Source organism: Zonotrichia leucophrys, chromosome Z, assembly GCF_028769735.1.
Source record: "Zonotrichia leucophrys gambelii isolate GWCS_2022_RI chromosome Z, RI_Zleu_2.0, whole genome shotgun sequence".
Classification (NCBI taxonomy): Eukaryota; Metazoa; Chordata; class Aves; order Passeriformes; family Passerellidae; genus Zonotrichia; species Zonotrichia leucophrys.
In genome coordinates this window covers 44,476,628-44,501,789 of record NC_088200.1, presented here as the reverse complement: position 1 = coordinate 44,501,789, position 25,162 = coordinate 44,476,628, and the positions used below count along the sequence as shown (strand labels likewise).

General features: G+C 38.9%; 1 protein-coding gene across 2 annotated transcripts in view; it reads right to left on the bottom strand.

Moving 5' to 3' along the window:
* Window positions 1-25,162, bottom strand: part of SH3GL2 (SH3 domain containing GRB2 like 2, endophilin A1) — an 86,402-nt gene that overhangs the window by 10,097 nt on the left and 51,143 nt on the right. For both annotated transcript variants that reach the window (XM_064736917.1, XM_064736916.1), the window contains 4 exons: window positions 8,551-8,619; window positions 6,270-6,342; window positions 2,073-2,216; window positions 25-158 (listed from right to left, as the gene is read on the bottom strand). In XM_064736917.1, coding sequence (XP_064592987.1) covers window positions 25-158; window positions 2,073-2,216; window positions 6,270-6,342; window positions 8,551-8,619 — 420 coding nt within the window. The remainder of the gene's footprint in view (window positions 1-24; window positions 159-2,072; window positions 2,217-6,269; window positions 6,343-8,550; window positions 8,620-25,162) is intronic.

Genomic DNA, 25,162 nt, shown 5'->3' with positions numbered 1-25,162 from the left:
CAAATGCTGCATTGAGGGCAATACCTGTATTTCTCTCAGATCTTTATCATGGAGATTCTGAAGTGGATCAATGAAGTTTTGCTTCACTTCCATGTCTAAAGAGTCCTTGACTTCAGAAAGCTCCTTCATAGCTTCTCCCACATCAACAAGTGCTGGTCCTGAAATAAAAGTCAAAATTCAGTCAAAATAAGTTCATTTCAAATCATCGTAGAATGAAACTGAGTCATGGAAACTTCATGGCAACTACAGTTAGTATTTCATTTTCGGTCTCAAATTTAGGAAAGACACAGAGGATAATGCACTACATGAAAGAGCAACATAGATTTTACACTCCTGCAGCCACCAGAGTTCACACCTTACAGCTAAAATACAGCTAAATTTGTGGTTTTATGATGTGCCAAGACAGGTTCCTCCACATCCCTTACTGTCCATTCATTCCCCACTCTGTTGAAATAAATATGCTAGAACAGAATTGCATTTATTTGGTGGTATCATCACCACACTGCATTAAAAAATAGTTTAATTTGAGTCTAGGTCTCCCCATTTCTATCAGTATGACTGGTGACAGTACCAAATGTAAGAATTCTTTAAAATTTCACCTTTTTTTTTATTGCAAGGTTATTTGATGAGACTATAGGCTTCATACTACTACTACACTTGAGAGGTCTGCTACACAGACCACTCAAGTGTAGGTGTATGAAGATCATAAACTTCAATAACTCGAACTGCCTTTTGACATTTCCTCCTACACTAACTTGAGGGCCACAAAAACTACCACTCTGTTTTACTTCTGCTCCGTAAAAAGAAAAACAAGAAGATCAAACATACCTCCTGGTTTGAGGTATAGGTTAGGGAGAAAAAAAATAAAACCACTTTCAAAGAATATAATGGATCTGAAAACCAAAATATGTGAGAAATCAGAAGCTTTGTTTCCCAAGCAGCAGATGCCAGCAATGCACTGCAAAATGAGAGAGCCTTCCAGATGGGGACAAAGAATGACAAATAGTCATAATAGTTGCTATTAGTTAGGAATGTGAAAATAATTGTTGTATCTATTCTGCTGCATGGTAATGCAGTTGTCACAGAATATAAAGCAAGTTTCAGGAAGTAGATTATATTAGTTCTTCATTTTCCTTTTAAAAATGGTTTGAAATTTAATAAATGAGAGCCAACCAATTTAAAAAAACCAGTAGTATTTAGCACAAATCAAACTGCATCTGTCAAGCTTACTAGTGAATTACATTAAACAAATAAGAAAGTACTTTTTCCATTCTGTATGTCTTTGTCAGGAAAACAATTTTATGATGGTTCAAATAGAGAAGAGGATTTCCACAGTCCTGTTTGAAGGTGTGCTGTCCTGTATGTTGTCATGTAAAAATGGCCACAGAGAAGTCCACACAAACAAGACAGAAAGACAAAGTATGCTGTTGTAATGTCATCTTTTTATAATCAGAACTCTACTGCAGAACGTATTTTTAAGAGTCAATTTAACATCTGTAACCCAGACAGCTGTAAACTCATTGGAGGGAGAAGCAGTAAACAGATAAGGAGTGTTCATTAGTGCCTTAAAATGTGGAATTTGGTCAGAAAAAGAGGCCAAAGCCTATTAAAAATCGATTCATTTTTATTCCTTGCCTGCAATGATGACAGTAACAGTTGGTTTAACGATTCTGAGGACAAAAGCACTTTGTTCTATATATGCATAGACAACAATAGAATTTCCGTACATGTACATATTTCAATCCAACACAGCCACAGTAAGTATCACAATTTATGACAGAGAGCTAAAGTCCATGGGTCAAAATGGAAACAATTTGACTTCCATTTATACATTATACAAAAAGTTTCTCTAGTCGAAATCCTCAAAAGATACTCAAAGCAGGCCTAGACCAACTTTAAAGGAAAAGCTGGATGAAGCAGAATTCTAAGGCTTCTTGTAGAAAAGCAGAGCTCAAATGCTTCTTGCAGATGTTTTTCCTCTATAAGAGTGCAGCCCTTTAATAATGAAAGCTGTATGAAATTTTCCTACTGTTTTTATTGCATTATAATGGAAAGGGAAGTAAACAAGTTACCAAAGTTGCATTCTTCACCAAGTTCTCGGCCAAACTTCAGCATTGCATCTGCCAGCAAGGCTTCTGCCTGAGGATAGCCTGGTCCCTTTTCCTGGCCTCGAATTTTTGACATAGTGTTGATCATGCTGAGTTTAGCTCTGGAAGCTGAAGAAGGCAAGAGACAGAGGTTAGAAACATGTGACCATTTACCTACACAGGCATAAATCCATTCTTGTGTTTAAGTTTATCTGAGCAACTTAAAACCTATTTTAAAGATACTATGTAAGTTCAGGACTAAGCCCTGTTTTTCATAAATTATTTTAAGAGCAAAGGAATGAAATATTGTTGGTCAATACTGTTTTTATTTTTCTGGCAGAGGAATTTCTGTTCTGAACTTTTAAGACAAAGCTTCCCTTGAAATGACTTGGACAGAAGAAAGCCCAGGAACACTCCCAAAATAGCATGTTTGACCTGTGACAGAGAAGAAAATCTTTACGATATCTCCAGATTAATCTTAATCTTAAATCCCTAGGTACCATATGGAAACCAGATTGAGCCAGCCTTACCCTCAAGGAAAAGTCCAGACTAGTTACACTGAAGATTAAACTGTGGCACCCCCCATTTTTTAAATGTTTGAAAGTTTTTTGGTTGTAGAACATTAAGGAAAGCCTATATCTCCAAACATGATATGCAGCAATCTTTCCAACACTTTTTGCTTTTTATGGGGATTTAGGGAAATTCCTACTTCATTATGGTTTTCAGCTGTACTTCATCTTGCATTTTATTTCAGCTAAATCCGACTGCCAGCAATGCAGACTCAGAGCATGTTCCTAATCTACATTACTATGTGTGCTGCTGGAGGGCAGCTATGAATTCTACCATTCTACCTTCCCCCTTGCAAACACTTAACTTTGTAAGGTGCTCTTAAAATTAGTTTTCCTGTCAACAAAACATTATTAGTTCACACTGTTCCGTGCCGATTTCATTGGACAAAACTCAGCCTTGCACAAGTCACTTCAGCAAAATGAAATATTAGCAGACTGGAGTCAATAAATGTTTTTCATATATTTATTGCTAAAAGTGGATATCAAAAGAGAGATCTTGTTGCGGAGTAGGTTTCACTTTTCAGCCTTTGTATCTGTTCACACAGATACAGACATGGAAACACACAAAGGAAACTCAGGCAAGTCTCCCTGAAAACCAGCTATGAAAGGGCAACGTATTTTTAACATTTAGTAATTATGGTTTTTTTAGTTTCCCACTACCCTTGAGTGCCATCAGATTATGTTTTTCAACATCTAAATTTCTTCATGCCTTCTGTTTCTACCCACTACAAAACTACAGTCAGCAGACTTGCTGACTGTTCAATATAAGAAACTGCATTTTAATGAAGTTAAATGTCATTGAAATGATGGTGGCAATAAGAAAATACAGAAGCGCAAAAGAAAACAAGGGACAAACAAAATTAGTCAGGGGAGTGGAGGCAGCAATCTGAATTAAATCACGAGCAAATGGAGTATTTTCATAATTTAAAGAAAGAAATATAAGAGGGAATATGAAAAAATGAAGTGGCTATATTTTGGACAGCAAGGTAAGAGCAGAAAGCAAAAGTTAGACAATGATCCATCTTCTTTAACTGATGTTTCAAAACAGCATGGACTAGCTGATCTGTAGTATCACAGTACTATGTTGTCCAAGAGTTTTCCAGGCACATGTTATTTATCAAGAAATGTGTTCTACATCTCAATTCCTCTTCTTCCTTCCAAACCCAGGCAAACTTTTAATTTTCTTTAAAATATTGCTGTTAAAGGAGGTTTTTTCCCTATTTGTGGCTTGTTTTGCTGTCTTTTTTTAATTTTTAAAATTAAATTCCCTCCCTTTTTCCAATGTAATATTCCTAATTTTTATGAAAATGGGCAAGCAAATGGGAAATACTAGAAAATGGCATGATCTGTGTAAAAGGTAATACAGTTGCAGGGAGAATTTAAAAGAGAAAAAAAATTATTTTATTGAAAAAATAAATTACAATTCTTCTCATTATAGGGAGCCCTCTTGCAACTGACATGAAACAATCTAAGACCAGGTGAGTGCTGAAAAGGTTTAGTCCTCCTTTCTTCTTACCTGTGGAATGAACAAAATGATCTCATTATATGGGGACGAAAGTGAATCTTCCCCTGCCTATTACAATGTTAATTTTTTGATTCTACTTGCATGTGCCACAAGCAGACAAAGGGATATGTAACTAGACTATGGAAACTATTCATTCATTGATCACTGCAAATTTAAAACTGCCTGAAGTGCCTGAAATCACACTCATAGCTACCTGCAGAAATTTTGCTCTCAGCTTTTACTGTGTGCCTGTTTCACAATTCACAGCAACCATAACCACTCAGATGTGTCAAGAAGGCAGTCAGAGAAGCACTAAACAGCCAAAGTTTAGTATTCAGTCTACACAGTGTTGCTTAACAGCAATTTGACAGCAGTTAACCATTTTATCACTATCCCCATAATGCTTGCCAATCCTTTTGCTTTTCCTGCAGAGTACATTACAATGAGTAATGAAGCTGTGGACTCAAGTCATAAACAGAATTTCATCTGCTGACATAGAAACTGTTCTGGTCATCATTATTTTCTATCTAGAAGTTCTTGAACTTGTAAATACCATTCCTCCTTTTTTTTTTCAATCCACTGTCAGCATTATCAAAATAATATCTTCTCTTCTGTGGTTTAACATAAAAAAATCACCAATTAATCTGTAGCAGCAATAGCCCTTCAGCATACCACACTGGAGCTGAAACATTTCACAGCAGTTCAAAATTTATTTCTAGCTACTAGGAATAAAATTTCTCAGTGTAAATGTGTGAATTTTTTCTGTAGTTCCATGAAACTCTGAGATACTTATGGCAGACAGAAGGCCTAATTTTACCTTCAGGGAAGTGGTCCCAGAACCAGCCTTACAGAGTTTGAGAAGTGTTTGTACAACACTCTCAGGCATATGGCATGACTCTTGGGGATGGTGCTGTGCAGGACCAGGACTCAATAATCCTTGAGGGTCCTTTCCCACTCTGCATATTCTGTGATTTATCACAGGCTAACTCCATTGACATTAACAGTGATGCTGACATTGAATTACACTAGTACTAAAACACTTTTGTTCCTAGATCACTACAAAAATCTCTGTAATATTCAATATAATTGTTTCCTTGTTTATTGCAGGTCCAGATCACCCCTTTCTGTAAGAAATCCCTGGCAAAAGAGGAACATGTAGTTCTGCATCACCCCAATTGAACCTGATCTTTCATCTCCCTATGGAAAAGACTCATTGGTTTCTATTTTGAGGGTTCAAATTAGACATGTCTGATAACACTTGATTTTCTGTCCTTTCCTCCAGTATGACATCAACAGCTCTTTTGCACCATCCCTTTTCTGTAACAAGGATGGGAATTGCCAGAGGACCAAAGGAAAAGTGGTACCTCTTCTTGTGCCATAAAGAAAGTTGCTTTGGAACTTTGCTTTTCCATGGTCTGCAAGGACTGCCTGGTCCTTTTCCTTCACATGGCAAATGACTGGGAAGGTAAAGGAAAGGGCTGCCTCATGCAGAAAGGAAAGGATTCCCACCGTGCCTCCCCTGATCCCCAGGTGTGTGCTGTGCCGATGCCAGGGCTGCAGCTGCCCCTGCACAGATCTGTGCTGATGCCAGGGCTGCAGCTGCCCCATGCACAGACAGATCTGTGCTGATGCCAGGGCTGCAGCTGCCCCTGCACAGATCTGTGCCGATGCCAGGGCTGCAGCTGCCCCTGCACAGAGCTGTGCTGATGCCAGGGCTGCAGCTGCCCCTGCACAGAGCTGTGCGGATGCCAGGGCTGCAGCTGCCCCAGCTGCCCCTGCCCTGCTGCCCTGGGCAGCCACAGTCATCCCCAGCTTCAGGGCAGGCCCCACGCTCACAGTGCTGACATGCTGGCTCCTACAAGTGAGCATGGGCTGCCCACTCACCTAGAGAAAGAATGCTCAGAAGGGAAACAAAGCCTTCTACAGCCAGTCTCCGTTCTCTTCTAACATAGAGACTTGTACTCATCTCCATTTACATCACCATAACTTCGCCAAATTTGTGTCAACCTTAATTGCACCAGTGAGGATAAGATCTGTCAGACTTTATACCGGTAAAAAAAGTGTTTTCAAGAAGTGGTGCAAAACTGTAAAATTGCGAAATTAGGTTACCTGGATTTGGCTGAAGATACTCTATTGTCTTTGCCATTATTTCCACAACTGCCCTGCTGGTAACATCCACTTTCTAGAGGACAGAGGGTTAAACAAAAAGAAAAATGGAAGTTAGACAAAAGGAAGAAGTTTTTCTCTCATTTTGTTCTTATAGATTTTTAAAACTCTTCTTATAATTTTATTTTTATGTTCTTCAGAACAGCCCTGGTATCAGAACAGCCCTGGAACCAGAACCTGGAACCAGGTGGTAATACCTGGAAAACTACTAAAGTATGAGTCCACCATTTCAGTTTATAGCAGGTCCATGCTCAAGTAAGGCCATTAGTACAGAGTACCTCAAAATGGGTTAGGAATTTGATATGTTGTACAGTTATTGATACATTTGATGCATTTGATTATTGTACAGGGCTAATTCTTTATATCACCATGGGAACAATTCACAATAGGGAAAATTTCTTGAACAGTCACAGACAGCTTTTTGGAGAGCTGTATATCTTTGATCCCCTAATAACTGGCAAAATGAGAGGAAAGCAGAAGTCACTCAAAACCAACCACTAACAATAAAATGTGCTGTATACCTCTTCCAGAGCAACATCTGATAAAACTGGGGTAAGGAAGACTAGATATCACTCAGTTCCCTGCTTCAAGAAACCTATCAACATGAATGCACTGACTATTTATTTCTCCCTGGGAGATTAAAGCTGAATAGCATTACTTTCTTCTACATTCTTTTGTAGTAAGAAGTCTTCCTTTCTTAGGAAGCAGCCCCTGTCCAGATCCTAGACTGAATGTAGCAAAGTATGCAACTATTCTTACTCTCAGAATCAGGCCTCAGAGAAAAAATGCTGCTTTGGCAGATTGGGGGATCCCCATAATGTCCTACAGTCTGTATTTATGAGGACACATTGCATTTCTCTGCAGGGTAGCTTGTGTCCCACAGAGTGAACTCCTTTATCATAATGGCAAGTTCCTATTTTAAAAAAGAACACCTGAGATAGGTTGGTTGCATCGTGCTGTCATCATGTCCTTCCTGTTTCCTGTTGCCATTGCCATCTGTCGGGTCCTGCTCTATCCTCTACACCGAGAAGCAGGAGAGATCTGCCAGGCACAGGTGAATAAATAGCTGAACTGCCTGGCAGGGAACTCAGAAATGGCCAGGAGGCTGCAGAGGATGGTGGGGGCAAGGGAACAGAAGGCCAGGGACATGCAGAGGATCATGTCCACTACCTGCAGAAAAGCTGGCAGTGGACACAGGGCCAGGTGGGCAGCGTGGGGGCAACCGATGGATTTGCTCCATAACTTCCACAGCTTTCAGTGCTCCTGTCCCTGGGCTGCCAACCCATCCTGCCCACAAGCATGATGTGGGACCCACACCTGGCTGTTGCAATGTCCAATTTATCCCAGTTTTCTGAACCCTTGTTAACATTTTCTGGTAGGAATGCCTATACTGGTTACCCACTTAAACAGAAGCTGAGAGGAAGAAACCAGCTCTGTGCTTTCTTAGTAAGAAGTACAAAGTGTATGCCCTTTATTTTCCATCCAAGATTTGTTCTCCACCTCATTATACAAATGTACAGATAAATAGCTTATTTTTCGCTTAATCAGAGTTACATATCAGATACATATGTTACAAATCTCCTAGCACAAGCTTTTATTACAAGATTTGATAGTACCTTTGAAAGCTGAAGCCTGAAAAAATGCTGCCCCTACTGATCCTTTCAGGTGAAATACTATCACTGCCACACACAGCTGTGGCTTTTATTCTTTTTTTTTCCCCTCCACAGAGACACTCAGTGCTATCAGTGCCAGCCTCACCAAACAGCCTGTAAGAGGGTTCTTCCCCACGTACCTGAAGCACATTGCCAGTGGGGGCTGCCTAGCAGGACCCCTGAACCTGTGAATGAATACCCCCGTGCCTCTGCCATGCCTAGAGCCTTGAATTACCAGCCAGGAGCCAGGAATTACCAGCACCCTTCCCCACTGAAATGGCTGTCTTGTAGACTGACTCTGTTTTCAGAGATCCTCTACAGAGGTTTAAATGCAGCTAATTTGTAGATGACTTCAGCCCCAGTCTCTGAATGAAGAATTTGCATTATAGAGTGCCACACATGACATAGCCCTTGGTTAGAAAACAAAAATAAATAGAAAACTGACAACACAGTCCTGCTGAGCTAAGTGTTCCAAAATTCTCTGAGTGATTCCAGGACCAAAACCTTTCAAATTCCTGTCCTAGAAAGAAAAATGCATGGTAATAATGAATATATGCTGTATTTTGACTTACCCTTTCCATTTCTTTGAAATCATCATCTAGTTTTGTTCCTTCCGCACCTCCTACTTTTTCACTCACTTTCTGCAATAAAAAAAAAGAACAACAGATTCAGCAACAACTGAGAAAAATTCAGCTACAATATTTCCTTGTAGAAATGCTAGGGGTTTTTTTTCTGTTAAGTCAGTACAACAGTAAAACTTATTACTCCTTCTGAAAAACTTATTTCCAACACACTCTGAAGTGAAACATTCAGAAATAATGTATTACTGCTTAAGCCTCAGAGACCCAGTCTCTGACCGCGGATAGAAGCCACACCTAAGCACAAAGCACAAAGTGGCTCTAGCCATCCAGAAAGCAAGATGCAGCCATGCCTGAGAACTTTCAGATATTGACTCACCCTGAAGTAGATCACCAGTAAAAATCAAGAGTTTATATATAAACTTGACAGACAGAGAGACAGGGAGATTGATTAAAAAAACCCCTATATTCATTCCATGAAAGAGCCTGAATATTATGTTATACATAAAATACACAACTCACTTATCTAGATAGAAAGAAATAAAGGGAACTCTCTTAGTATGACTTTAGCAAATGCTCAGGTTTTTTTATAAAATATAAAGTTTCAAAACTAATTGGAAAATGGAATAGTGCTACTGTTTCATCTCCCTAATACAATGTAATACACTGAACTATGTCTCCTTTTACAGTCAGTAATATTGACAATAACAGACTTGAAGAGTAACTGCTCCACAGCACCATTCAAAATTTTAACAATTGCATTGTCAGTCACAAAGTCTTTTACTCCCTCAACTAAATCAGGTGCATATGGTTCAGTGAATGTATTAATCTTTCACTGGGATGGTATTTTTCATAAGAAATTAATCACTATATAAGTTATTAATTACTGATTTCAGTGAAGTGATTCCAGTAATAAACAAGAAAGAAAATAACAATTTTACTTTTCCCCTTTTGGTTTTACCTACTGTGGTAAGTCCTCTATTTTATTTTTTTAGTATAAAGAGGAGGAATACTCACAGTCACTCAAATGGCATTAGTAAAATCCAGACATCTGTATGATTTTAAATTCACTTCAGTTCACTACAACAAAGCTGCAAGTGCATCATGGCCAAGCACTTACTACTGCAGGCTGTAATTATCTGTGCAATAGGAAATAGCTATCAGCTCTGTTTGTTTTCTGTCAGCATCTCATAAATTAGTAGCCAAAATGGTGCATTAATGAAACAACAATACTATGACAAAAACAAGGAACTGAATTTCCCAGTATTTCCTGTACAAAAGAGATGTGCAAAACCATACAGACAGCCTCTTATCAATAATCTGAATATGAATGAATTTGTGTGGTCTGTATTACTAAACTTGTGATCTACAGAGATAAGTGAAGTGCTACAAAAGAATCAAACACAGTACTGTAAGGAGAAGTGGACAAGGGATAGTTTCAGTTTTAAAAGATTTATTAATTAGTTTCATGAATGAATCTTCTGCAAATGGATATCCTACTACAGATCATATGGCTAAATCTGCACAGAAGCTTCCTACTATAAAGATTTCACATCCCAGAAAATAACAGTATGCTTATATGCTAGCACTTAAATATTTAAAATAGATTTTTCATATCTGTAGTTCAACTGCAAGGCTACAAAGTACTCAAAAGGAATTAATCTCCCAGTCCTTTTGGGCTGTAGCTCTACATTTCATCATTTTGAAATACTTTCATGGTTGATGAGGATTTGCTAAGACGTGTCTTTTCATCCCCACAGATGCCCTAAATATCCTAATTCACATCTATCAACCAGAGCAATTGCTCCTTTCTTTCACATTCATCACTACTCAAGCTGAGAATTGTATGACACACTTAAAAGCACAGCCCAGCAGTCTTCTGGAGTGGTCACTGCACAGTCAAAAAGGCAGCTCACCCCTCTCTTCTAGACTTCCTTTCAGTTTTTGCTAACCTTGTCAATATTAGGCTCGCAGTTACCATCCAGAGTCACTCATTTAGGGTAGCTAAAAACACTATGTGCTAAGCAGAAAATTAATTTGTAAAGCTCTGTGACAAGTACTGTTACAAATGGTTGAGTCAAAGGAGAGAGAAATATGAGCTGTTAAGTCATCAGCCCTTCTGGGGCTGGGAGTCTCTTCTCTCAGGGTAGTTACATCACATACCCTCAAGGAACCATGCACAACTCCATTGTGCAGACAAACCTCTGTTTTGGAGAAGCACTGACAGACCTCAGGAAAAAAACACCTGAACCAAAATCCCACTTAAAATGTAAGTACTGTTTGGTTTTGATTTTTTTAAATTTTTCCTTGAAGACCACAGTTACTCAAGCAGTCAGAGATGAGAACTCTAATTAAGAATTCAGATTTAAGAATAAAATAAAACCCTCAACAGTTCTTTCGCCTTGGGTCAGAAGGGAATAATCTGCTCAAAAGAGGGTACCACACCTCCTTTTCAAGGCCAAAATCAGATGATGTCAGGTAGGACCTTTGAGCCTGAGAAAGGCATTTGCAATAGGGCCCACATCTATGCCATTGTAGTAGTATTGACTAAATTTGGAGATATGTTTCAGCCTGTTTATATTCATCCTCCAAATCAATTGTTAAAGCATTTCACTCAGGCTGCCACTCCATCAGTATCTAAGTTTGTTAGATCTGATTATCATAGGTCATGAAGCCACGCCAGCTTCCATCAGCTCAGGATCTGCTCTCATGCCAAAGATTTAAGAAGCTCTCAGGAACATCATCAGCTAACAGCTACAGCTACCCAGAAACTGAAAGGCTCCCTGGCCATGTCATTTTAAGGCATCAACATTTTGATTATTTCTTTACAACAGATCTAAAATTGGGCTTTTTAAAGGAACAAGGAGATATCCTGAAAACATTTCTATGAATCAAGAATTTACAGACTTCTTCTACCCCTAATAATGTCATGCTTTACTGTTGGTATCTTCATACTTTATTTGACTGAAAACCAATGCTATACAGTCTCTTGGAGTAAATTCCAATTTTATAACAATCATATTTCCACCCAGGCAGAATATGAATTTGACATCAGAATGGTTTCAGTAGGAACAAAAAAATTGGTATGACTCTTACACTTAGGGGAGAAAATAAACTTTTTTTTTCCTCTGGCAGTTAATATTAAGAACACAGATTTTGGTAAATGTTCACAGGAGCTGGAACATAAGCCACAGTAACAGGAATGAGGTTTGGTAGATGACTTTCATGTGAAACAACAAAACTTGTTAAGTCATAGTTATGAAGCCATTTGTTCCATTTTTCATGCATTTGTGCAAATAACCCTTTTTTTCTTTTTTGATGTATTGCTGTGTTATGATGCCGTATGATAAGGGACAAAAGAATGCCTGAACAGTCACTATGAATATCTTGAAAATTCCAGTAAACTTTTATAGAATACAGGGATGATCAGGATACAGGACTTAATAGCTCATGCAGCAGTCCTCTAAAGGTCTTTGATGCTGTCATCTCTCACTATTCACAAAATATTAATATAAATCAATCATGTATTAGACAACTATTCCAGGACACTGAATTGTACCAAGGTTCTGAACAATTCACAGGTCAAAGACCCGCTACCAGAAAATCCTGAAGACTATAACATGACACTACCCAAACTTGAAAATGCAGTAAGACCTGCATTAAACTACCCTCTAGTCACCTGAGTTTGCAGCTCAACTAATTTAATGACATACCAGTTTGGCAGCAAGTGTAGGTAGCAGCTTTGTCTCTGCAGAGGAGGAGGAAAGCAGTTTAAAATAGATTACCAACACAATACACTGCATTTCCGTATGATGCAAACTGAATGCCCTGTTCACAAAGTGGTCATACCACAGTACCACTGAAAAGTAACAGTATCCTTATTCCACGCATTCCTAACTCCAAATACGTATCCACAGCACAATTTTCTATTCCTCAAAGGAAGGCTGTTGACAGCAGAGTTCTATCAAATTGTCACACAGTGGACAGGCTGGTAGAAAGAAAATTTTTATTAATATGAAAGCCATGGGAGAAAGATTATTAAATGAAGCTTACAAATTCACACTGGAAAAAGAAAATGCCCTCTGCAGTTCATGCTCATTAAGTTCAAGTCACCCTATTGATTTCTTATTCCTGATTGCTCAGTATTTCTTCCACAGGTTTCTACAGTTCTTTCATGCTGTTTTTGCCATTTTGAGTTTTTTCTTTCACAATAAGGAAGCACAGTGACAGAATTATCTTCAGGTTTGTTAAAACTTTTCAGATCGGCTTTAAAATACTGTGATGCTTTGTAAGCTTTTCAAAGACAAGGAAGAAGTACACATTTCAATGGAAGAGGTCTGTCTATATATGGTGATGGTTTTCCAACACTTCAGGATTTTCAGGAGAAAGTATTTGAAAAAAAAAAGTTTATTTTTAAAAAAGCACAGTCTCTAACCAAGACTTCTTTTTTTTAATTCTGTCCACACACTAGAGTAAGAAAAAAACTGCCTAAACCTGCAGGCTAATTTTTGTGTCAGGCTGATCCTGCACTTTTTGGTATCTATGGTATCAGAACTTACTACCACACAAAACAAGTGACATCTGAAATTTAGATTAATGATCATGACCCTGTTGTTTGTGGATTATGAAACATCTCATGGCACATTCTCAGCAATAACAGTCAGCAAGAGAGGAGCTTATTCAGATAAATTAGAACAGAAACTGTAAGAAAAACCCACCACAAAAGTATATGTAAATTAGCTGCATTTTAGACTTATTCTTTTTCAATTGGCATCAATATATAGAATAAAAAAGGACTTTTCCAGATCAGTATGGAGATACCTTATCTCAGAAACATTAAGAGGCCATAGAAAACATTAGTATTGATTCATAGCCCTTTATCATGTACTGAAAATAATTTCAGCAGATGTAGAGCAATCTCAATTTTTCCAGAATAACCATCTAGATAAGTGTAGTCCTCATTTACAAGCCAAATGACCCAGTATCATGAGTTTTGGAAAGCTTCAGGAAACTCAACAAATGTGATAAATCTCACAAGAAGCCAGAAGTGTTTGATAAGCCTTACATTCATGCTGTAGTTATTTGTTAGCGAAATTGAGCAAACCCCACACTTCCATTAAATGCATCAGATTTCACAAGGAAAGCTTGTTACACCCAGCATTGCATTTTACATTATTTGAATTTTATTCTATTCTACTTTTAAATATGTAAACAACTTGTGCGAAATAGAGACTGTCAATAAAAGACAACATGAGAATATAAAAAAGCCACCTTAGTTGTAAAATGAAAATAAGATCGAAATTTTACATACATTGGAGTTACAGTAATGCCCATTTACATTTAATTTGTGAATTTCTCTTCTTCAGCTGTAGAGCCACAATGGAAGGCCACCATGCCAGCTGGAGCTCAGCACCAGAAGATCCTTCCCATACGGAACTGAGGAGCATAGTGACACCATTGCTATCACAGAAGCTGTAACGGGTCATGAAGTCAGCGTGAAAGAGAAAAATAAAAAAACTTACAGAATAAGAATCTCCAGAGAACCTAATTTTTTATGTCCTGTTTCCACTGAGACTCTGATTATGCCATTAAGGCTTTGTTTTCTCCATGGCAAAATGAAGAAATGCACTTGCAAAGCACATGGGAAAATAGTCAGCATTAATTTACACCTGCTACTGCTTGCCATCAGCAGCATATCTAGCAGAAATGTTTGTGATGTATTTTAGGTAAGCATCTGCCAGACAAGCCTGAGATTATCTTTTCTTTTTCCCTTCTGTCACTCAGTAGATATATTTAATCAGGGAATAATATACTCTGTCCCCTGATGGCACTGAAATCACTTTCTTCCTGCTAGAAAATTTTTGTTTGCTGGCCTGTTCTACCACAACACCAAACTAGCCACAGGCTGGCTAGCTTTATTCACCCTTAAACATTTACTTGACTCTGCTGTTGGATTCAGAGTGTGAACAATAAAGTGTGCTATTCAAAGACCAGGAAGTAAACTGAGTTTTAGAAACTCAAGCAGGGAAGGCTATGACTGGATTCTAAAAGGCTTGCCTTCTTCTCTCACAAAGCATCGTCTAAATACCCTTTATATATACACACAATAGCTTGGCCTTGCTAGTCCTCACAGCTGCTAGTAGTAGGGCCCTCAGCCCTGTTTATGAGTTCCACTAACAGTGTGAAGGCAGGTCAGAAAGCCAGGGAAATTGGCTCTAGATGGGACATACGTAAGACACAAGAACTGCCAGTGTGAAAGACAGGCCATTGCTGAAGCCTGTCAAGCCATGAATGAAACTCCTTGTGGGACAGGCTGTCCAGTAATGCCAGTGTGCAGCAAAAGAAAATATCTCAGCCAAACTATTTCTCCTCAAGAAGGATACACAAAGGTAAGGATCCCAACCTCCAGCATTGCCACATGGTAAGAAAAACGCATTGTAAATCTGTCCCATGTTCTTACTCTTTTCATTTAGATTCAATCTCTTTTTTGATTTTTCATCTTCGCCAGAGTATTCCAAGGAGAGGGACGAGGGTGACTAGAGCAATCATTTCTTCAATCTGATCCAGCCTTTTGCTTTCAAACTACTACCAAGGACCATACTGAAGAATTTCTTCAACTCCAGCAATGCAGGGGAAGTCATTCACATTCAGCGCTAGTGCACCATATGAAAGTATGCCGCAAGCTTCTGCACTGACAGGAGTTACTGCAGAGACTCTGCTGCAATGCTGCTGCTGCATCATACTGGAGGCTGTCCTCTGGCAAGCGAAATAAAACAGGCTGAGGGCAGGGAAGGAACTGCTAGGGAAGCACTGGTGCAGTACTGCTCCGTGCTGTACCTCTGTAAGGGAAGCTCCTGTCCAGAGGCACCCACACCACGACAGATGAGGAAGGTACTACCCTATGGCTGACAAAAATTGAAATCAGTGTTATGCATTCCAGTGACAGAAGTGGGCTGATAGCAGAGACACTGCAATAATAACAGAATTAATTTCACAAATTTAAACTCATTACTGAAGTCTTGCCTGTTTACCAAACACACATTTCAGGAGGCTGGCTCTCTGCAAAGTTTAAGTTCAGCCAGAAAGCTGGTCACAACCCCAGCACCTCTGAAGTTTAGAGTGGCCTTGGGAGCTGACAAAGAGAAGCTGGCAGAAGCTCAAAAGCTGACAGAGAGCTGAAGACAGTGAGAACACTGTGTGCTTTTTTCAACACTCTCTGTCCCCAGAAGGACACCAGTATGAGAAAAGGAAGAAATTGGTATTAAAAAGGTGGCTGTGTTAGCTGGAAAACATGCCAATATCTGCTTTTTTTTTTGCAGTACAGGAAAGAAGCAGGGAATCTATTCCTACATGACATCTCTACTTCCAATGACAACAGTACTATGATTCTGTCAGTCCCTATAGCGAATCTGTGGGCAATAAAATGCCCACAAGTTTTTTACTTTTGTGCAAAGACACCTGGATTCAGACCCACATTTCTTACATCAGCAGTGGAAGCCCTGCCCTACACTGCACTGCCACAAAGAAAGAAGACATCTGTGCTATATTTCTCAGAGTGCCAAAAAAATTTGGGTAGCTGCTTGTTTTTTGATGTAAGCAGCTCATTCCGCTGAGTGGTGATAAGAAAATTCTAAGAGATGGGCAAAGTCCAAATGCACTAAAAATTTCTGAAGTTCTCATGTCTCTTTCTTAGAAAAGTACACAGCACTGGCTTTCTTATCTGGAATGCCACCAGTTGCCAGCTCCCGACCTATCATGCTCTATTATCATATGTAAATGGGATTTGTATTTGAAAGAGTGTACACCTTAAAATGACATATTCACTCAAACTTCCATACCTCTGTCATGTCTCTAAAGCAATCTTTAGGGCAGATGAGTGGCACATGTACAGTATGACAATATATGGAATGGAAAAAGAGAGGAACACAACACAAAACAGATATCCATTCAGTTAGCATCCTAATCTGGAACATGTTTATGGATCATGATCCATCCTAGCTAAACTACATACATTAACAAGTTTCCTTCATCCATGTAGCTTCTAAATTCAGCAGGAACAATGATCTCTACCATGCCACTGCTTCACTTGGCACATGCCTTACCACAAAGTAGACACAATCTGGGCACAGGTGACAGGAAATTTAAATAATCCCATGGTTAGTTAAGCTATGTCACCAGACTGCTTGTCCTCACCTTTTCCATTTTAGCACAAAACTGTGTTTTCTGCAGCAGAGGTTTAAGCTGCCAGCTGGGAGGCTGAGCTCATACTCACTCTTCATGAAGGATTTTTTCCCTTGGCTACTGATCCAGCAGACTTACATGTGCTAGACATCAACTTTGAAAAACACTGGAGTATTTCACAGGCAGGGAAAGTCAGTCATAGCAGGTAAAGAGTGCTAGGGTACAGTCTACAGCTTGCTAAAATCTCCACTATACAGAGTCCAAATATTTGATCAGCATTATGTAAGTAGTGATGAAACAATATTGATTGGTCAAGTAGACATGACCTTGTTAGGCAAATCAACAACCCATTATTCTAGAGTGTTAAAGCTTTGTAATTTTTCTCTCAATAAAAGAATGAATTAAAGTCTAGCAGAAATAAATAGGGCATAACCTGGCCCAAAAAAAAGAGGAAGAGGAAGAGGAAGAGGAAGAGGAAGAGGAAGAGGAAGAGGAAGAGGAAGAGGAAGAGGAAGAGGAAGAGGAAGAGGAAGAGGAAGAGGAAGAGGAAGAGGAAGAGGAAGAGGAAGAGGGCAGGCAAAATAATAGCATGAGAAATTCACAGCAACCAAATTTAGGGCATATTTTACACCACCATATAATGTATATTAGTCCACATGCCTTCTGCTGGGTGAAAGTTAGCCTAGTCTTTAACATCTGGAAATGTGAGAATGCAGGGAACATTCAGAAGCTGCTAGAGGATAAGAGAACATGGCTCAAATATGATTCATCAATTTAGCAGCCATACAAACTCTGCCATTGTGAAGTTGCTCCTGCTACATTTGGAAAAGACTTTGTTGGAAACTCTCACTGAATTAATTTTTATCTGTCTAAGAGAAGACATTAAAAGAAGTTTGTGAGGAAAAACCTGTCCATAATCTGTTGCTAGTACTGACGTGCATTTTATTTCTGGTTTTCCTATTGCCACTACATCTAAAAGGCAGTCTACATAGCTCAGCAAAGTGCCAGTCCAAACTATTTTCTTATGTTGCTGGCAGGCAGTGTTGATAGCTTATTAACTACGTACTTAACAAGCCAAACCCATCCAACACTTTCAATTTGATAGCAGCACATTTAGAAATTGCTGAGATCTGCTTTAAGCTCCGTTTTTTTTGGTTTTTGTTTTTTTTTTTTTTTACATGAGCACTATTTAAATTAAACTGAATGCATTCCCATTAAACTGCTGTCCTCTGTCTCAACTCACCATGTAAGAACAGTATATCCCAAAGCACTGGCCTGTTCTTGGGGCTGGAGAGCACCACAATATAACAGTAAGGCTCTGTGAGCTACTGGGTATTTCTGGTATTATCCTGATGGACTGAAATGGTGCTGTGCCTTTTTGTGCTTCTGAGATTTATGCAAGAGGAAAAGAAGAAAAGGGGGACTGAGTGAGTTAGGACTGGATGAAACATACCCAGATAAAAGAAGAAAATGACTGGAGGCACCACTTAGCCTGACACTGTATTGTGTTATAAGCATGCTACGCAGAGCAGAGACAGCTTTTCTTCTGCAGCTGCAGCAATATCAGCAGAGGGATCCTGTCAGTATCCCTGGCATGGAGGAAGAGCATACCTTTCCTACCAAAATGAAGGCATAACCACAGCCTTAGGCATTAATATCTAAATTTGAAGATGATAATTTTCCTTCTTTCAACACTGTGTGTATCAGCTACCAATGATAAAGGTAATTTTAAAATGTAAGGAAACTAAACTTGCATAAATCAACAAGAGACCCACCAGAAATACCTCTGACATCCCTGCAGCTACACAAACATATCTGCTTTAGGCAAAAGCAGAGCTGAGTCTGCTGCTTTCTGATGGGTACTGCTCTCCAAGAGGCACCAAAGGAATGGGAAAGATGACAATAATAACCCCCCCAAATAAATCATACAGTGGCATTGATCTTACTGACTGGTTCATGACTACTGTCACATCTGATCACAATGCAACAAGCAAACTCTGCCCTAGTTGCAGTAATGGGTCTATGGTTCTAGCCTGTATTCAAGATATCGATGCTCCTCTGACAAAGGAAAGTTAGAACCTTTTGGTAAGTTTTTAACTAATTTACAAAGCAGAGTCTTACTACTAAAAGGGATATACAGATTTTTGAGAGATAAAATGAAAAAGTCATTTTTGCTAATGTTAGCTCACCACTTGTTTGATGGACTTCTGGTGAAAAGGTGATTTAAAAAAAATAACAGAATTTTTAAAAACCCAAACAACAGAGGATACAGGTCCTTGCTCAAAGGATCTATGGCCAGCTCAAAACTGGTAAAAATTTACACCGTTGAGTATCTCAAGATATTTTCAGTCCTCCACAATCAGTCTTTCAGGCTTACATCACTGTCAAACCTCTGAGCCACTGCAGAAGTTTATATATACTACTACCTGAAGTTTCACAGAAAAGAGGAACATTTCTCTTCATGTACAAATTCATTTGCTGCCTTCTGCCTTTCCCCTGTAATTTTAACAGTTTATGAGAATAAACGATAGCATTTTATGAAGTCTTCAAGACCTGGCTGTGCAAGCTCACTAAAAAATGAGGACTTTGAATTTTAAAAACTGACTTGGAAGATGCAAATGTGGAACTGCTTACATTTTCTAATTTTTACAAAAACATGAAAAGTGACAACAGATTCTTTTTGAAACTGCCTTTAACAGTTAGTTAATTTTTATGGCCACTCCCTGCCCTCAGGGTCTGGAAGTCCACACTGACAATGAAAGTGTTTTTAAACTCCATAAAGAAAATGTACTTAAATTCCATTAGCACATGCAGAAAATAAAACAAGCAAAGTAGATTCAAATGTGCACATGCACATGTAAATAGGCTATTTTCAGAGATGAAAGAAAATAAGTCTTCAGAAAAATACTGAAGTCTTCACAAAAATAAAGGTAAGATTTTATAAATGCTGCCGTTTCATCCTTCCTAAACCACACCAGAGGCATGTTCCTCTGAAAAATGAGAAATCATCTTTTAGACAGGGCACACTGAATAAAACCACACCTACAAAAAGGGAACAATGTTCTCAACTAGGGGTGCAGAAATGTAGACATGGAATATATTAGTGGTGCTAAAGACCCACCTGATTCCTTCAGCATTTACTGCAGATTCAGAGCTATCGTAAGAGTGTTTCTTTTTAGAAAAACACCTGCATATTCATGTCAAATTCAGCTACACAGCAACAGTTTATTTAGATTAGTTTATTTAGTTTATTTCATCCCATTTAGAAAAACCATGTCTGTCTTTGAGAGACTCAGAAAGGCCCATGCCCATAGACTCTGCTTGCCTCCACATCTACAGGCACCTCACTGACACCTCTTTTCTCCATTTTATAGTACAAAGCTGACAAAAGACATGTCATACAGTCCTTGCAACATGCACAGAGACTTTACTGGTTCTGTAAAACACATGGAGGTTACTATCTGCTACCTGTGAAAGAGTACTACCTGGCAGGAGAGGAGAGGGCATGTGAAAAAAGAAGGAAACCAGAGCACAATGGAGATGGGCCCTTCAGTAGGTGTAACACACATGAATCAGCTTCCATTTTATGACACAAGTTATTCTAACAGATGCTCTATGCTACCCTATCAGTGGAAGATTCACTTCTTCTTCTTTCATCTCCTTTCTTAAAAATATGTACCTTGTGTTGCCCGGCACTGATTTGCTTTATTTCAGGTTCTATCCCAGAGTTATTACATTTCAGCAAAAAGAATTATTTGTACTTTACAGAATAAGATGAAAGGGATATGCAAAATATAGCTCTGAAATGCATAGGATTCCCTTTCCATTTGAAATAAACTAATGAGAAATGTTTTAGAAGACAAGCACCTTACACTAGAGCAGAAAGTAAAACTTTTTCTTCCTTCTGTCCTCGCCATGTTTTCCATAGTGGCAAGTATTAAAAGATGTCATGAATTTTGGGGTAAAAACACATTACAGTGTGCATGTGATATCAAAGCATGTATGATCCTTTACGTTAATCTGTTAATTAAATAGAGAACATTTATGTTCAATATGAAATTTACCACACGTTATTCTGTGGTGATGTAAAAGCAAAAAGTAACAAAAATGCAAACCAGATGAGGTTTTCAAATGTCCGAATTTAAACATCACAGTCACAAAAAAAATTTTGCAGTAGTCTCTTAATGTAATAAATGAATGAGACTAAGCAGCCCAATTATCAATGTGTTCAAAGCTACTGTCCATTTTACAGACAATTAACATGTTAATTTCACCCAAAGTTTCATCTTGTGGAGGTGAGGGGAAGAGTAAATTGGATTGTATTCTTACACAGCCTTGAGACATGTAGCTGGCTATAAAAGAAACACAGAGAAAGAAAGGCCACTAAATACTTCATTGGTTTACTCTGCCTTGGAAGGTGCTAAGCAGTATACACAATCTGAAGTAAAAAGTAATTCCTGAGAAGTCCTAAATATTTTACACTGTTGTTTCTTGCTTTAAACTACTACATTCAAATTAGTTTCTGAAAGAAACATGCAAGCAAAAACTATATCCAGAGATGGTCAGCTTTGAACATGTTAATATGTTTTGTTGGTCTTGAACTGCCTTAATGCACCTTCCATCTAGAGGAAATCCTACACCAGCCTGAACAAACCATTCAGTGACAGGCAGAAGCCCCTGCATCTCCTACAGTACCACCTGATGGCTGTTGAGTCCATGAGGAACACAGTCTTTGTACTGTAATCTGCTTGTGATGGTGTCTCATGTACATCTAACTTGAAAAATATTTTAAACTCATTTATCCTCACAGTCTTCACAAAACCAGTAAACAAGGAAACCCTGTATTACAGCTGAAACTGCACAGACATCTTAAGACACCACTTCTTCTGGCATGTGGATGGGTGCCACTGTGTTTGGAATGCTTTTACAGTGAGGTACTCACTGAATGAGCGTAACTTAAGCCAAGTCCTGAAATCATCTGCAACCAGATTTCAGCAGATACACATTCTTCCCTACCTTCTACCACACCAGTAGAAGGATGGATTAATGAGGATCCCAGTCACCACTGCATCTTGGAGTTGGAAGGTTTGTGAAGTACAGATCTTCTCAGCAGAAAGTTAGCAAAACCTGCTTCTTAGGAAGCACGCTGTAGTTGCCAGTACTAACCTTTTACCAGAGAGATCAGAAGAAAAATTCTCACTGACTTGACAAAAGGAAGGCAGCAGAAGTGATGCAGTGCTAAACATCTGAGCTGTTTAGTGGATGGGGGAAGAAGGGCTGTGGATGTTGTGCTGTGGATGTTGTCTACCTGGACTTTAATAAAGCTGTTGACACCATTTCACACAACGTTCTTGGGGACAAACCAGATGGGTGCATTTTTCACTGTGTGAGAAACTGGCTGGATGACTGGGCCCAGACAGTGGTGTGAAGGGAGTTGAATCCAGGTGGCAGCTGGTCACCAGTGGGTATTCCTCAGGGCTCAGAACTGGGGCCATTAGTGTCTTAGTGACAGATGAGGGGATTGAGTTCACCCTCGGTGAGTTTGCTGATGATACCAAGTGAAGCAGAAGTGTTGATCTGCTGAGGGCAGGGAGGCTCTGCAGGGGGATCTGGAACAGCTGGATTGATGGGCCAAGGCCGAGTGGATGCAGTTCAACAAGGCCAAGTGCTGGCTCCCACCCTTTGGTCACAACAATCCCAGGCCGTACCACAGGCTAGGGGCAGAGTAATACAGGCATTACAATACATACAATACAGATGAATGGGGTTTTTTTAAATAATAAAAAAATATATACATAGTATATATAATATATATAAAAATGTAGACATATATGTACTAGTATTATCTGTTTTACCGTTAGCTAACGGCAACTCAAAATTAAGGATTTTAGTGGTTGAAAACGATCTAGAAATGAAACTAAGAAGTACAGAGACAGATAAATCATACTGGATTTTGAAATATCTCATTTTTCATACTCCATTTATGCTGAATATGTCACTCACTTTGAAGTTGTGTAGAGTGGTGGACAATAAATAACCTATGTTGTGAATATGGATGAACTGTGAATAACATTTTCCCTGTGAAGCAATTCTTTAGCTACTCCGTGACTGGTAAGATACAGAAAAATAAACCATTTTTGTATCTCCTTAAAATATGCAGGAGTTGTGATGGATTTACAAATCTGTCATGTTGTGCCTCCTGATTATGGTCCAAGAATCCCACATCCAGACACTCTATGCCAATATAAACATGGACAAATGCTAAATAAGAGGTACAAAAAGAGATTCTTGACACACACGTTTAGCAGCACTTTTCAAAAGCTAAAAGAACATCACATACAATGACACTGTGAAAATTAGCTTGATAGACACAATCTGATAAATTAGAGCAAAAAACTGTATGGATACATGCACTATTGGTGCTCTCAAGACCGACTTTTCACTTCTTACTCTTCAATCCTTAGGTTCCCCACTATGAATATGTGGACCACAACAAGGTGGGCCATGATCCGCTGAATCCTGTTTGTATTACAAGTTTCAAAAGAGACATATGGGAAAGCAAGCTGTGGCTGTTGCAGTGGTGGAAAACAGGAGCTTGGAGAAGCCTTCCTTCCAGCACGATAGAAACTTACAACTGGTTCTGGCACTGTGCTTGTGAAAGGGGACAGTGGTATGTGTGTGCGCAGGGGGTGGGGTGGAATTAGGAAAACCAAAGCCAACTGGATCTCCTTTTAAAGATGGCAAAAGATGCACAGCCCAAAGTCTGTTTCCTAAGGGAAGAAAAGCTACCCCCAGATATACACTCTCTCCTGTACCTCACAAACATGAAGCAGCATCTACTTGTGGATATGTCAGAAAAATCATTACAAGTTCCTGTCCTGGTGGCCACCCAACCATTTGTTTTTATTTCTGACCACTATACACCACAGTAGAATCTGTTCATGTATTATCTCTGTCACAAGCTACCCTGACTTTGTTTCTGTACAGTTTCAGCAGCAGTATAACCTTTGCTGAGATAACCTGGTGGTGCACTCCACTCTCATGACTGATGACCCATTTTATTTAGTGGAAAGTGGGGGGATGAAAAGGCTTTTCTGCTCTACAGTTTATATTTCATTCTCAAGCTTATCTTACCACAGCACAGCCATTCTAAGGGATAATGCTACTTTAAATTACTAAGGAAATTGAAGAAAGAATTACTGTGCTTAATGGAAAAGAACATGTAATTTGCTCTTACAACAAACATTTTACTTATCTTTAGGAGTAACTGATAAGTTTCTAATTCTTATTTGCTCTATACAGTTCTTTTGTGAAGTTGGGCATTTTCCAATACACTTTTTCTTGACACACGACGTTGCTTCTGTCAAGCAGAGCAAAATGAATGGTTAGAATTGCAAATGAGTACTCCCTTCTCTTATACTGTGGGAGTGTCAGGAAAAAAAAAAGCAAAAATTCCCTAAGTTTTAAGTACGGAAAAAACCTACCCTAAAATAAGGGCATCATGCCCTGACATAGCTTTATCAATAAAAAACTTAACAATCATCCTAAAATTTGAAACTGTAAAAATAAATCAGCAGAGAACAATATCAAGTTACAATTTTACAAGTTATCCCAACATGAGAAAAAATCCTAGTTAAAATTCTGAGAAATTTTACCTCTAACTACTGCAGGGTTTGGACCAGATATATTAATCTACAAACTGACAGAGCCAGCCATTTCTTGAAAAGAGGCTGCTAATGTTTCCTTGTCACTGTTCTTTGTGTGAAAAGTAGTACCTACTTCCTCAACTTTTCTCTCTTTTGTATCCTGGTGCTGTAAGTCTGCCAGGGGAACACTGGGACTATTTTTATACACAGTATATACGTCATCATGCTAGTTCAATCTGTCAGGACTGTGTGCTTGCCACTGCTGAGCACTAGTGCTGAGGAGAGGTACACCTCAATTTTGACACACAAAATGCAGCAAAAGGATGCATTTAAAAACCTCTCATGTTCCTCATGAAGCCATAAAGCCTCCTGCAAGCTGCAGACAAAAGCAGTAAAACTGAAGCTTTTATGACACTGGCCATCTCATGTGATACAGCCAAGGAGATGACTGATCTGAGCACTGTTCAAATAGGTCAAATGATACAGCATGATGATGTTTTGCTCTGCCCTGCATCTCTTCTACGTAACAGCTTCTGATTCTGATGCCCTTTGTAAAGACAGTGAGGAACCCAGAAATCAGCACCATTAATAACTGCAGAAAGATTTTTGTAGTTCGGGGCATCTGAACAATAGCTATAATTAATAACTGCCAGTACACTACAGAGTAGATTTAGGTATGTTAAAGAATTTCTCAATCCTCAATTGAATTAAAATTTTGAAGCAAATGAAGAAGGAACTCAAAGTGGAGAAGGTCCAAAAGAAACTATTAAGATCAACTA